General features: G+C 56.3%; 1 protein-coding gene across 4 annotated transcripts in view; it reads left to right on the top strand.

The window, feature by feature from the left end:
• Positions 1 to 2,471: 2,471 nt before the first annotated feature.
• ANPEP (alanyl aminopeptidase, membrane) overlaps positions 2,472 to 13,235 on the top strand; it is a 29,978-nt gene continuing 19,214 nt past the window's right edge. Inside the window, exons 1-6 of one of the 4 annotated variants that reach the window (XM_063596919.1) lie at positions 2,472 to 2,642; positions 10,549 to 11,385; positions 11,892 to 12,034; positions 12,138 to 12,277; positions 12,737 to 12,863; positions 12,947 to 13,101. In XM_063596919.1, the coding sequence (XP_063452989.1) occupies positions 10,772 to 11,385; positions 11,892 to 12,034; positions 12,138 to 12,277; positions 12,737 to 12,863; positions 12,947 to 13,101 (1,179 nt within the window). In that variant the 5' untranslated portion in view covers positions 2,472 to 2,642; positions 10,549 to 10,771. Of the gene's footprint in view, positions 2,647 to 3,119; positions 3,301 to 10,545; positions 11,386 to 11,891; positions 12,035 to 12,137; positions 12,278 to 12,736; positions 12,864 to 12,946; positions 13,102 to 13,235 lie in introns of those variants that run through there. The other 3 variants (XM_063596920.1, XM_034939411.4, XM_063596921.1) reach the window with 3 other exon arrangements.

Below are 13,235 nucleotides of genomic sequence, written 5' to 3'. Positions count from 1 at the left end.
TTCAAGCGATTCTCCTGCCTCAACCTCCCCAGTAGCTGGGATTACAGGCACCCACCACCATGCCCACCTAATTTTTGTATTTTTAGTAGAGACAGGGTTTCACTGCGTTGGCCAGGCTGGTCTCGAACTCCTGACCTCATAATCTGCCTGCCTCGGCCTCCCAAAGTGCTGGGATTACAAGCATGAGCCACCACGCCCAGCCCATTTAGGCTATTTCTGATTTTCCAGTATTATAAGTAATACTGCAGTGAAAAGCCTTGCATATAAATATTCTATTTCCTTAGGCTAAATTTATTTATTTTTTTGAGACAGTCTTGCTCTGTAGTCGAGGCTGGAGTGCAGTCATGTGATCTCAGCTCACTGAAGCCTCTGCCTCCCAGGTTCAAGCGATTCTCGTGCCTCAGCCTCCCAAGTAGGTGGGACCACAGGCACGCGCCACCACACCTGGCTGATTTTTGTGTTTTAGTACAGACACAGTTTCACCAGGTTGCCCAGGCTGGCCTTGAATTCCTGACCTCAAGTGATCCACCTGCCTTACAGGCATGAGCCACCACGCCCAGCCTCTTCAGGCTAAATTTCTGAAAGTGATCTTCATTCCTAACCCCAAACTGCCCTCCAGAAAGCTGGGTTGCACTTCTGCCACAGCAGGATCTTTACTCCTTTTAAAATCTCCGCGGAGCCTGGGTGGGAGAGGCAGAGCGCCCGGGGGAAGATTCTCTCCTGGCCTGATGTAGTGTTTCCTTGGCTTGTCAGACATGGAGGAGATTATGCCAGATATGATAGTGGAGAGAGTCAGACATGCATGAGACTGGAGAGAGAAAAAAAACAAAATAGCCTCTCAGGTCTCGCTCACAGCCTACTTACTCTTACTTTACACACAATTCTATATTCCGATATGTTTGTGACCTGGTTTTTAAGAGTACAGAGCAAATTAGGAAGGAGAAGCAAGGCTGCTACCTAGAGGTACCCTGGTCCTCCATGAAGTTTCCAAAAGAAGAGCAAGTGCAAGTAAAATAATAAAACACAGCCAGTCACAAAGCCATCAATTTGGACCATGCAGTGCAAGGCTTTAACTGTCTCAAGGATTCCAATCATGGATAAGGAAGAGCTTAAATTTGATTATAAATCTGAAAGTCTGGAAGTCAGCTTGAATATTGTGGTAGACATAATCATATCCTCCTCCTCAAAAGATGCCCTGGTTCTAATGCCCAGAATCTGTGAATATGTTATGCTACCCCGCGAAGGGAAATTACAGTTGCAGGTGGAATTCAAGTTGCCAATCCATTGATTTAAAATAGAAAGATTACCCTGGATTATCTGGGTAGGCCCGATGTAATCACAAAGATGCTCACCAGTGGAAGCAAGAGGCAGAACAGTTGGTGTCAGAGTGACAGATTGTGAGAGACTGGCGGGCCACTGCTGGCTTTGAAGATGGATGGGGCCACCAGCCAAGGAATGTGGGCAGCTTCTAGAAGCCAGAAAAGCCAAAGAAACAGTTTCCCTTCCAGCCTCAAGAAAGCTGTATCCCTCAACCCCCTTGCTTTTAGTCCAGCGGGACCCATTTTGGACTTCTGATTTTACAAAACTTGTAAGATAGTAAATTGGTGTTGTTTTATGTTTGTGTTACCGCAGCCACAGGGAACCAATACAAATATTATCTGGTACCGCCCATTAAAGCTGCTCAGAGACAGGGAGCCTCACCCTGGCAGGGCTCCGGCGGCTGCACAACCTCTGCAAGCAGGATCAAGATGAGAGGCGCAGGCCAGGTGCGGTGGCTCACGCCTGTAATCTCAGCACTTTGAGAGGCCGAGGCGGGCGGATCACTTGAGGTCAGGAGTTCGAGACCAGCCTTACATGGTGAAACCCTGTCTCTACTAAAACTCCAAAAATTAACCAGGCGTGGTGGCGTGCACCTGTAGTCCCAGCTACTCTGGAGGCTGAGGCAGGAGAATCGCTTGAACCCAGGAGGAGGAAGTTGCAGTGAGCGGAGAAAGTGCCACTGCACTGCGGCCTGAGCGACAGAGCGAGACTCTGTCTCAAAAACAAATAAAGGAAAAAGAAAAAAATGAGAAGCGCGTGTTCCCGACTCCGGTGTTTTTTCGCAAGGTCGTGCTACTGCGCCTTCTGAACTACGAGTCCCAGGTACCAAGAAAGTTGAATTGCGTGAATGGCGGGTCCGTTATCTGCACCACCCGTCTGCACGGGATGCGCTGGCTTCCTGCCCCGGATGCACAAGGCTCCCTGCGGGACACTCAGGGCGAGGCTCTGAGCCCCTCCCCCGCGGCAGATGCCGTCCAGATGTGGCCGGCGGGGCCCGCGGGCTGCGGCGACAGGGACCCCGTCGGGGGCAGCAGGAGCCCTGGTGCATCCCAGGCCCCGGGGGGAAGGCCGGGCCGTCGGAGGAGCGGAGGAGCCCTGGGGGGCTCCCGGGAAGCCGCGGGCGGACGGGGGAGGAGCCCGGGCGGAGCTGCGGGCGGGCGGCCCGCTAGGGGTGAATCGGGTGGAGTAGTGGTCGGGTCCGGTTACTTCCCTTTAAAAAGACGGGAAAGGAGGAGTCCAGTGCTGGCGGGGCAGGGACGGCGGCGGCGCAGCTCGGAACCCGCCAGGGTCCAGGGTCCAGGTTCCAGCGCCCGGCGGCCCAGGCAAGTGGGGCGGGAGGGCGGGGGCTGCGGGCGCGGGTAGGGGTCGCGGGGCAGTTGGGTGCGCGGGAACCGAGGGAGCTGCAGACCCAGCGCTTGGCGCGTGCGGAGCTGGACTTCTGCGGCCGCGACGCCCCTCTTCCCAGATGGGTAAACTGAGGGCCAGGGAAAGCGAAGAATTCTTTTGGCCGAGCTCCCACTACGATCTCGCGGTCAAGTGGGTCCCCAGCGGGCCTCGCAGGGGTCGGAGGGGCTCCCATCTGGGGAGGGGGCCCCAGGGTGGGCGAGGGCGGCGGGAGCCTGAGGAGGACGGACGGGGAGGGCGGCGAAGCGGAGCTAAGCTGCGGCCGGTAGACCCGGCTCGGCCGCGGCCACTCTGTCCCTGGTGGGTGGGGCGCGGCCGAAGGCAAAGGGCGAACCCGGCCCGCCTGTGGGGTCTCTGGCCAACACTGGGCTCAGAGGCCCCTTCTTTAACCTTAGATCTCGCTCCTCGGTCTAAAGCCTCCGCCGCAGCTCTCAGTGAAGAGGAAGGGGAACTCTAGGTGCTCAACGCCCGCGTTACAGTCGCGTTCTCCCTCGCTCCTACAACCCGGCCAAGATGCCGGGGCATGGATGGGGACCGAGGTTTGGGGGTTGTGGAGCCTATTCCACGCCCTCCCTGGTGAGCAACTGAGACAGATCCAGGGCCCCATTGCAATCCACTCTTGGTCTGGGAAGAGGTCCTCTAAACAGGGCCAATGGGATCCTTTCCCCAAATGACTCCAGAACGCCCCCCTCCCCGCAGCAGTGCAGTGGGCAAGGACGGCCCAGGTGGGCTATGTGCTGGGGTTTTGTGACTTGATCCCCGCTCCTCCCCCACCTCAGCCCCTGGACTGCAACCCACCAGGCCGTGTTCGGGGGTGGTCAGAGCCCTGGTCTCAGCCAGACCTGAGGTCTGATGTGGCTTCATCCCTGAGTCTCTAAACGCCCTGGCCTTACTGGGCCTCAGTTAATTCACCTGTGAAAGGGGAGAGGCTTGGACCAGAGGGCCCCTCAGGGCATGTGTTTTGTGGAGGGGAGGTGGGCGTGTGGGGTAGGGGTGACCAGGAGGAAGTGGGGACGGCCTCTGTCCCACAGGAAGGCTGGCTAGCCCCAGTGGGTATGGGGGAGCTGGGCAGGGAAGAGGGTGGACTCCCCTCACCCTGTGGGAGGGTGTGCTGGGCCCATGCGGCCCTCATCCACTCTCAGCCACCTTCCTGTGGAGCCCTAGCCTCCAAGGCCACACTATGAGTGCAAGGAGGCCACCCACAGCGCTGCTCCCGCTTCACAGGTGGGGAAACCGGCCCAGTGTCTTGAGGCAGCCCAGCCGCCTGCCCTGTGCTTCCCCCAGAGCCTTCTGGGGAATGAGACCTTCGTTACACGCTGGCGCTCCTTACACCCCTACAGCCTTTAAGCTAAGGCCTCCAGCCCCATCGCTGTAAGAATTGTATGCTAGGCATTCTGAGGACATAGATGGGGGTCCTCATGTCGGAAGGAGCCAAGGTGTTGGAACTGGGTCAAGTTCCTGGGCTGGCTCTGGTGGGAGATCTGGAACCCTATGCTGGGGCTCCTGGACAGCCCTGGAGGCATGGCATGGACAGTGTGTCAGCCGCACACCGAGGCCCTGGGGTGTCCTTATTCACATAGGCTGGCAGCCATCTATCCCTAGCCCGGGCTTCACCCCGGGTGCCTGTCACTCCTGGCCCTACAGTGGTCCCAGTCACACCTTGGAGGCAAGATGTGGGTCCTCCACAGGCCTGTGTCTGGAAGCAGCCCCCAGCACTCCCTGGCTAACAAGTTCTACTTCCGAGAACTACCCCCAGCTCCCAGCCCTGGTCTGGCCAAATGAGTGCATGTCTTCTCCTGTGGTCTTCAACTCCCCTTGGCACGGCCACAGTACATGTGAGGGGCTGTATGGGAGGACATTTTTAGGAGGCATATGTAGTTAAGCTGTTGAACCTGCTGCTAACTAGCTGTGTGACCTTGGGCAAATCACTTAACCTTTCTGTGCCTCGGTGTCCTCATTTGCCAAATGGGGGTGATTATCCTGGTAGGGCACCTAGTAGATGCTCAGTTTCACCTACCATGTGTCTCACCAGGATAATCACCCCCCATTTGGCAGACAGGAGTTGCCAGGCAGGATCTGTGGCCCCACACAACCCTTATGTGTACTTCCCCCACCCACAAATGCCTCTGCTTCTTCCCTCCTGTGTGCCCCGAATTGGGCTGAAGAGGCTGATGAGAGGCAACTTCCCATTGGGGCCTTCTGAGGTTCTTGCAGGAGGGGCAATGTCCAAGGCTCCCAGAGGAAGCACCCTGGGGTGATGCAGCTATGGGCGGAGGCCTCAGAAGCCTGGGAGAAAGCCAGGGGCCTACGGGGACAGAGTGTGCCCTGGCCCAGCCCCAGCCTCGTCCCTACCCTTCTTGCTCACTGCTCCCTCAGAGCAGACAATGAGCCCCAGGTTGTCCCTGAGCTCCCAGTCTCATAGTTCACAGTCAGGGACACTGAGTGGGAGTGGGTGGGGCCTACCCAAGGACCCAGTGGTCGGGGATGGAGCATGGATAACACAGCAGCTCACCCGACCACAGCCCCTCCCAGGCTCCTGGAGTCTTCATATTAGAGTAGAAAGCCTCTTGCACTTCACATCTGAGACCAAGGAGCCTCTCCCCACCCACAAGTGTGGGTATCTTCCACACTGTGACTGTGACTTAGTTATGCCCTGGCATGATCGTTGTCAACCTTCATGTTTTTTGGTTTTGGCTTTGGTTTTAGTTTAGAAGAACTTACGTTTTCTGGACTAAAACATAGGCAGGGAAGAAATACATAAACCCATAGAAAGGCTGCTTTAGTTGAAGTGGGTTGAGAGCTCGGCTTCTACCCCGTCAAGAAATTCACAGCGAAAGGAACACATGCATTTTGCTCACCGGCAGAAATAGCCCGCGCCAAAGACAACCCGCAGGGCCACCAACCCCAACATCATACAGGGTGGAGCAGCAGTTCCCAAAGCGGGTGCAACTGGACAAGATGCTTTTAGGAGCTACCTAGAGGAACAATTTTTTCTTTTTCTTTTTTTTTTTTAATTGAGACGGAGTCTCAATCTGTCGCCCAGGCTGGAGTGCAGTGGCACGATTTCGGCCCACTGCAACCTCCGCCTCCCAGGTTCATGCCATTCTCCTGCCTCAGCCTCCCGAGTAGTTGGGATTACAGGCGCCCATCACCACGCCCGGCTAATTTTTTGTATTTTTAGTAGAGATGAGGTTTCACCGTGTTAGCCAGGATGGTCTCAATCTGATGACCTTGTGATCCGCCCGCCTCAGCCTCCCAAAGTGCAGGGATTACAAGCATGAGCCAACACGCCCGGCCCGGGAACAATTTTTAAATCAATAGTCATGAATTGTTAATATAAATTAACACATCCAACCATGATTTTATCGCTCAGAAGGAGGCTAAGAAAGTGAATTGATTTAAAGAAAAATACGAAGTAAATAATCACAAAGGTGGATCATGAAGGTGGTTTGTGCACAGCCCAGAAGCCCGGGAAGGAATGTCGGGTAGAGAGGGTGGAACCTGTCCCGAGGATCAAGGCTCTGAAGTTCCATCCTTAACTGCTGTCTCTCATTCTTGCATTGATGCCCCATTCCACAAGCACGTGTTGCCCTCCCACTGCACGCCAGGTGTAGAGGATACGGCACACCTGGTGCTACCCTCATGGAGGCACTTGGAGGGCTGCCTGGGGGCAGCACCACTGACTTGAGTCTCCAGGGCAAGTGGGGAGTGGATGAAGCAAAGGCAGGAAGCTTTCCAGGCCCAAGGATCAGCTTGTGTGTAGGGAGGAAGGGAGAATGAAGGGGGGAAAAACAGGTTGGATTTGAACTGAAAGAGGCCACTGGGATGGAACACAGAAGTGACAGGGGAGAGCGTTTGAGATGAGGCCAGAGAATCACTGGGGGCTGGATCACACGGGCCCTGTAGGTCATGGCAAGGACTGTGGGTGTTGTCATTCATTTGGCCAACATGTATTGGGCTCCTGCCTTGTGCTGGGCATGGAGGGGCATACGATGCCACCAGGCCTTCCTTTGAGGTGCTTGGGTGCAGCAGCAGGCTTCTGAACACATTGGTAGCATTTTTCTTTTTCTTTTTTGAAACAGAGTCTCGTTCTGTTGTCGTCCAGACTGGAGTGTAGTGGCACGATCTCCGCCCACTGCAACCTCCACCTCTTGGGTTCGAGCGATTCTTCCGCCTCAGCCCCCCAAGTAGCTGGGACTACAGGTGTGCGCCACCACACCCAGCTAATTTTGTATTTCTATTTATTTATTTATTTATTTTTTGAGACAGAGTCTTACACCGTCCCCCAGGCTGGAGTACAGTGGCACAGTCTCGGCTCACTGCAACCTCCGCCTCCCAGGTTCAAGCGATTCTCCTGCCTCAGCCTCCTGAGTAGCTGGGATTATGGGCACCTGCTACCATGCCCAGCTAATTTTTTGTATTTTTATTAGAGACGAGGTTTCACCATGTTGGCCAGGCTGGTCTCGAACTCCTGACCTCGTGATCTGCCCACCTCAGCCTCCTAAAGTGCTGGGATTACAGGCATGAGCCACCGCGCTCAGCCTCAGTGGCATTTTCCTAAGTGCTGTGATAGAGGTGGGAACTGGAGACTGGGGAAGCACATAGGGGAGTGGGGGCTGGTGTGCATGATAAGGCAGTGACATTGAGTTGGGTTTTGAAGGATGAGTAGGAGTTTGACAAGAGGGAGAGGAAAGGCATTCCTGGCAGTGGGAACAGAATGAGCAAAGTCACAGAGGTATGAAAAAGCCCCAATGATCTGGGGAGACGCTGGCAGCTGGAGGCACAGTGGGCAGTAGAAAGAGGACAGTCCAGAGGGTCAAGTTCACAGAAGGTATTAAGGCCCAAGCCAGAGTTGAGGTTTCACTCTGCAGGTTGGGCACCAGGTTTGAATGGGAGAGTCCCACCCACACTCTTAGGAAGAGCCCTCTGCTGACGTGTGCTGGTGGAGTTGGGTGACAGGGGAGGGTAGCATAGCTGCCACTGCCCGATGGGGTGTGGAGGTGGCCAGGCCTGGGCTGTGGCAGGGGACTGGACGAGGGAAGCCCTTTTGTGTGTTCCTGAAGGTGGCGGCTGCAGAGCATGGCTGTCTCTGTGACCCCAGCCTGGGTTGGCCTGGTGCCTAGAGCAGGGACCTCTCATTATAGAGCCAACTTTGGGCTACCTGCTGCACCAACTTGGAAGACCAGAGGCCTTGTCCAGAAGAGTAAAGATTCCAGCCAGCTGGGCCTATGGTCTGAATCCAAAGCAAACAGGAAGAGAGCATGGTGGGCCAGGCCGGGCCTCTTTCTTTGTTTAGAAAAGGGATTAGTCCAGGCCGACTTGTGGGTCTTTCTGTTGCAAAGGTGGGAGGGGGCTGCAGGCTCCGTCAGGGACATATCAAGAGGCTTTTCAGGGGCAGGCATGGTGCCCCAGTGCCAGCCTGGGGGGTGCTGTAAAGATGGCCTCCCTTGGCGAATTCCACCCTGATGGGAGGAACCTGGCAGCATGTGCTGGGAGCCACTGCTCCCTCTCTCACCACGCCCAAGCTGGAGCCCTTCCTGACACCTGATTTCGCACGATTGCCCCTTGGGGTCATCACCCAAGCCTAATGGGGTGTCTGCTAGTCACTGCAGTGGGAGGTCCATGCTGGTCCCAGACCAAGGCCCCTTGGGGAAATGCCAAAGGCTCAGAACACCCTCAGTCTCAAAGGTGGGCACCCAGGACTCCCCCAAAGACCCTGTGCTTAGACTCGGCCTCCATACACCAGACGAGAGGCGGCAGGTATTTGTGTTTTGCTTATGCCTGATTGAACTAATCCATGTGTCCCTTCAGTTCACACATTGCATTTATTTAACAAGCCTTCCTGCAAGCTCAGGGGTGGCAGGGGTGGCAGACGAGTGAGGCCCTCAGGGAGCAGAGCTGAGGGAGCAGGAAGGCATGTGGGCCCTGACATGCTGGGGCCTGGCACGAGTCCGGCCTGCCTGCCATGCTTGGAGAAGGGCTCAGAAGAGGCAGGCACTTCTCCTGGGGGCAGGTGTGGGGTGGGGACAAGCTGGGAGACAGAGGCCAGAAAGACTTTGTTAAGGAGTTTCTCCTGGACTGACTCATTCATTCATTTACTCAGCCCTTCGTGCATGTGCGCATCCACTCAACGTCTCAGTAATGAGGACCTACTGTGTGCCAGGCACTGTGCTAAGTGCTGGTGAGGCCCTGCTGTCATGGGGCCTGCAGTCCAGGACTCAAGTTATCACCACACAGATCAAAGGGAAAACCACGCTGAGTTCTGGGGCTTTGCAGAACAGGTTTGTGGAGCTAATGGAGCTCATAGGAGCTTGACTTGGTCAGGGAGGTCAGGGCAGCTTCGCTGCGGAAGACTTGTAGGATGGAAAGGAATTAACCAAGGCAATAGGGAAGAGAAGATCCAGGCAGAGGGAACAGGTCGTGCCAAGGCCCTGGGGCTTGATGAATGCCAGAGTGGCTGGGGTACTGCAACAGAGGGGAAGAGGCCAGGAAATGGGCAGGCTGACTGTACCCGGGCTTGTGGGTTCCTTTAGAAGGTCTGGTCTGGACTCTACAAGCAAAAGGAAGTTTTTTTTAGCAGTGGCATAAAATGATCTAACTTGTGTTGAGCAGGTTCAAGCAGGCCCGAATGGAGGCAGGGAGTCCATAGGAGCGCTGCTGTGTCCACATAAATGATGAGAATGGTTTTGACCAAGTGCATCTTGCGATGGGGGAATGTGGGTGAATTGGATGTGGAGTGAGGTCAGGCGGTGTCGAGGTCTGAGAAACTGGGCTGGTGGATGGGGAAAGTGACAATGAACATAATTTTCCTGTAAGGTGTGTATTTTATTTTGTATGGTAAGTAATATCTTCATTTCTACCAAGGATAGAAAGAGGCAATTGTTGAGCTTTGGGTAAGAAAGAAGGGAACGATTTTTTTCTTTTTTCTTTTGAGTCAGAGTCTCACTCTGTCACCCAGGCTGGAGTGCAGTGGTGCGATCTCAGCTCACTGCAACCTCTGCCTCCCGGATTCAAGCAATTCTCTGCCTCAGCCTCCCAAGTAGCTGGGATTACAGGCGCCCGCCACCACGCCCAACTAATTTTTTTGTATTTTTAGTAGAGACGGGGTTTCACCATGTTGGCCAGGCTGGTCTTGAACTCCTAACCTCATGATCCACCCACCTCGGCCTTCCAAAGTGCTAGGATTACAGGCGTGAGCCACCACGCCCAGCCGGGAATGATTTTTAATCATTCTACTATTTGGTATTTAATATGTTTTCTCATTCAATCTGTTCAACAAACCTGAGAGGCAAATACTGTTATTTATTTATGAGGAGAGAGGTTCAGAAGGGTAAAGTTACCTGCTCAAGGTCACAGCTTGAAAGAGGTGAAGCCTTCAGCCAAAAAAGCAAAACAACTCATTTCATTTTATTCCGTGAACTGATAATGGAGGAAAAAGTATTTGGCAAGAAGCGGCAGGGAGGGGAACCTGGAGGAACTCCCTGCTCTTGAAGAATGCAAGGGAGGCTGGGACCTTGTCACTGAGGAGCGCCTGGCATCCTTCCAGAGATGCAACCAAAGGGGTGACCCCAGTGTGTTCTTAATAGGAGCCGGGAACCCCTTCTCTGTGCACCTCCCACCTCTTGCCCCTGGGAGGTCCTTCCCTGACTCTAACCTCAGTTCTGATGCTGTTCCCACCCTCTCAGCTCTCAAGCAGATCAATGCAATGCCACCTGGCCGCTTGCTTTGCCCGCTGGGCCCACAGCCGGAAGCCTGCCCTTCAGCCCTCGGGCCTGATCCCAGGCCGCCTGCAGCCTGTAACCAGACACTGTTTGCTTCCAGCAGGCACCCCCCGAGCCCAGCTCCACACACCGTTCCTGGATCTCCTCTCCCCAGGCGGAGCGTGCCCCTGCCCAGTCCAGTGACCTTCGCCTGTTGGAGCCCTGGTTAATTTTTGCCCAGTCTGCCTGTTGTGGGGCTCCTCCCCTTCGGGGATATAAGCCCGGCCTGGGGCTGCTCCGTTCTCTGCCTGGCCTGAGGCTCCCTGGGCCGCCTCCCCACCATCACCATGGCCAAGGGCTTCTACATTTCCAAGTCCCTGGGCATCCTGGGGATCCTCCTGGGCGTGGCAGCCGTGTGCACAATCATCGCACTGTCAGTGGTGTACTCCCAGGAGAAGAACAAGAACGCCAACAGCTCCCCCGTGGCCTCCACCACCCCGTCCGCCTCAGCCACCACCAACCCCGCCTCGGCCACCACCTTGGACCAAAGTAAAGCGTGGAATCGTTACCGCCTCCCCAACACGCTGAAACCCGATTCCTACCAGGTGACGCTGAGACCGTACCTCACCCCCAATGACAGGGGCCTGTACGTTTTTAAGGGCTCCAGCACCGTCCGTTTCACCTGCAAGGAGGCCACTGACGTCATCATCATCCACAGCAAGAAGCTCAACTACACCCTCAGCCAGGGGCACAGGGTGGTCCTGCGTGGTGTGGGAGGCTCCCAGCCCCCCGACATTGACAGGACTGAGCTGGTGGAGCCCACCGAGTACCTGGTGGTGCACCTCAAGGGCTCCCTGGTGAAGGACAGCCAGTATGAGATGGACAGCGAGTTCGAGGGGGAGTTGGCAGATGACCTGGCGGGCTTCTACCGCAGCGAATACATGGAGGGCAATGTCAGAAAGTGAGTTCCGGCTGGGCTGCCCGGTGGGGTGGATCCGAGGTGCTGAGGCAAGGCTGGATTCTGAGGGCCAAGGAAGGACTTAGCTTGCAGGCCTTTGAACCCTGTGGAGCCCGAGACTGGCCCATTGCTTCACCTCCAGCTGCTGGCAGAGCAGCTGCCAACGCACCGAACTGGGAGGGCTTCCCCACCCCTCACCAGGGAGCTGGGGATGAGGGACGGAGTGTCCCTTGGACAGAAAGGAAAACCGAGGCTCAGAGGAGAGAAACTCACCCGAGGTCCCTGAGAGCCTGCTGGCACCCCGAATCCAGAAGGAGCCCCAACCCCCACCAGTCAGCTGGCCTGGCAGGGCTCCAGAGGCTCCCGGCTAGGTGGGGGTGGGAGCAGGAGCAGGGGTTAGGCTGGGGCAGCCTTCCCTGTACCCCTTTCCCTGCATGTCTGGTAGTATCCTCAGAGCCCCTCCCACACCCCCAGCTCTGGCACACCCTCTAACTTTCCTGTTGGGGCAGGGTGGTGGCCACAACACAGATGCAGGCCGCAGATGCCCGGAAGTCCTTCCCATGCTTCGATGAGCCGGCCATGAAGGCTGAGTTCAACATCACACTTATCCACCCCAAGGACCTGACAGCCCTGTCCAACATGCTTCCCAAAGGTGAGTGGGCCCTGCCTGCGGCCACACGGCCAGGGGGCAGGCACCCTGGGCTGGGGTGTGGGGCAGGAGGGTACGTCCTCACACACACATGCTCCCTGCCCAGGTCCCAGCACCCCACTTCCAGAAGACCCCAACTGGAGTGTCACTGAGTTCCACACCACGCCCAAGATGTCCACGTACTTGCTGGCCTTCATTGTCAGTGAGTTCGACTACGTGGAGAAGCAGGCATCCAATGGTGTATTGGTATGAGGCTGGGCCCATCTCTCCTTCACGTGGGCTGGCCCCGGCTTGAGGGGTCTTCCTGTTCTCTTCATCCCTGTGCCAGTTTCTGAATTGTTAGGCCAGGGTTGGAATCTCACCTCTGAGTGATTTCAGGCAAGTGTCTTGTTCTCTGGTTCTCCATTTCTGCACCAGAAAAATGAAAACAATGGTTTCTTTTCATGAAGGGAGTTCCTGACCCACCGGTTACCAGACAGACGGTGGCTATGATGATTGTTATTCTCCAAAGGCCCTTCTCTAGGACCCACAGTCTCCAGACCCCCCTAGCGTTCCCCTCTGCTGACCAGGCCTCTAGGTTTAGCTTGATTGGCCCCCAGCCCTGGCCCATCAGGGATCCCCCCAGCCCACTGGGCCCTGGGACCCAGCCCACCTGCCCCAGGATCAAACAGGAGCCCCGGCCTGCTTCTTCCTCACACCTTGCAGATCCGGATCTGGGCCCGGCCCAGTGCCATTGCGGTGGGCCACGGCGATTATGCCCTGAACGTGACGGGCCCCATCCTTAACTTCTTTGCTGGTCATTATGACACACCCTACCCACTCCCAAAATCAGGTGAGTGGGGGTCCTTGAGGAGGGAGGCAGTGGATGGAGCTCCACTCCCAGAGGCCATCCTGCCAATGGCCTCGCCTCCCCAGACCAGATTGGCCTGCCGGACTTCAACGCCGGCGCCATGGAGAACTGGGGACTGGTGACCTACCGGGAGAACTCCCTGCTGTTCGACCCCCTGTCCTCCTCCAGCAGCAACAAGGAGCGGGTGGTCACTGTGATTGCTCATGAGCTGGCCCACCAGGTAGACCCCCATCTCGGGGAGTGCGGAGAAGGAAACAGGGGCTCCGAGAGGAGACGGCGCAAGTCCAGGCTCTGCCCCGGGCTGCTGAGAAGGGAGGAGGGTGCCGCCTGGCAGGGCAGCAGGAAGGGGTCACG

The sequence above is a fragment of the Pan paniscus genome, chromosome 16 (genome assembly GCF_029289425.2).
Source record: "Pan paniscus chromosome 16, NHGRI_mPanPan1-v2.0_pri, whole genome shotgun sequence".
NCBI classification, from domain to species: Eukaryota; Metazoa; Chordata; class Mammalia; order Primates; family Hominidae; genus Pan; species Pan paniscus.
The sequence above is the reverse complement of the archived record's forward strand: the minus strand, read 5'-3'. Positions and strand labels throughout refer to the sequence as shown.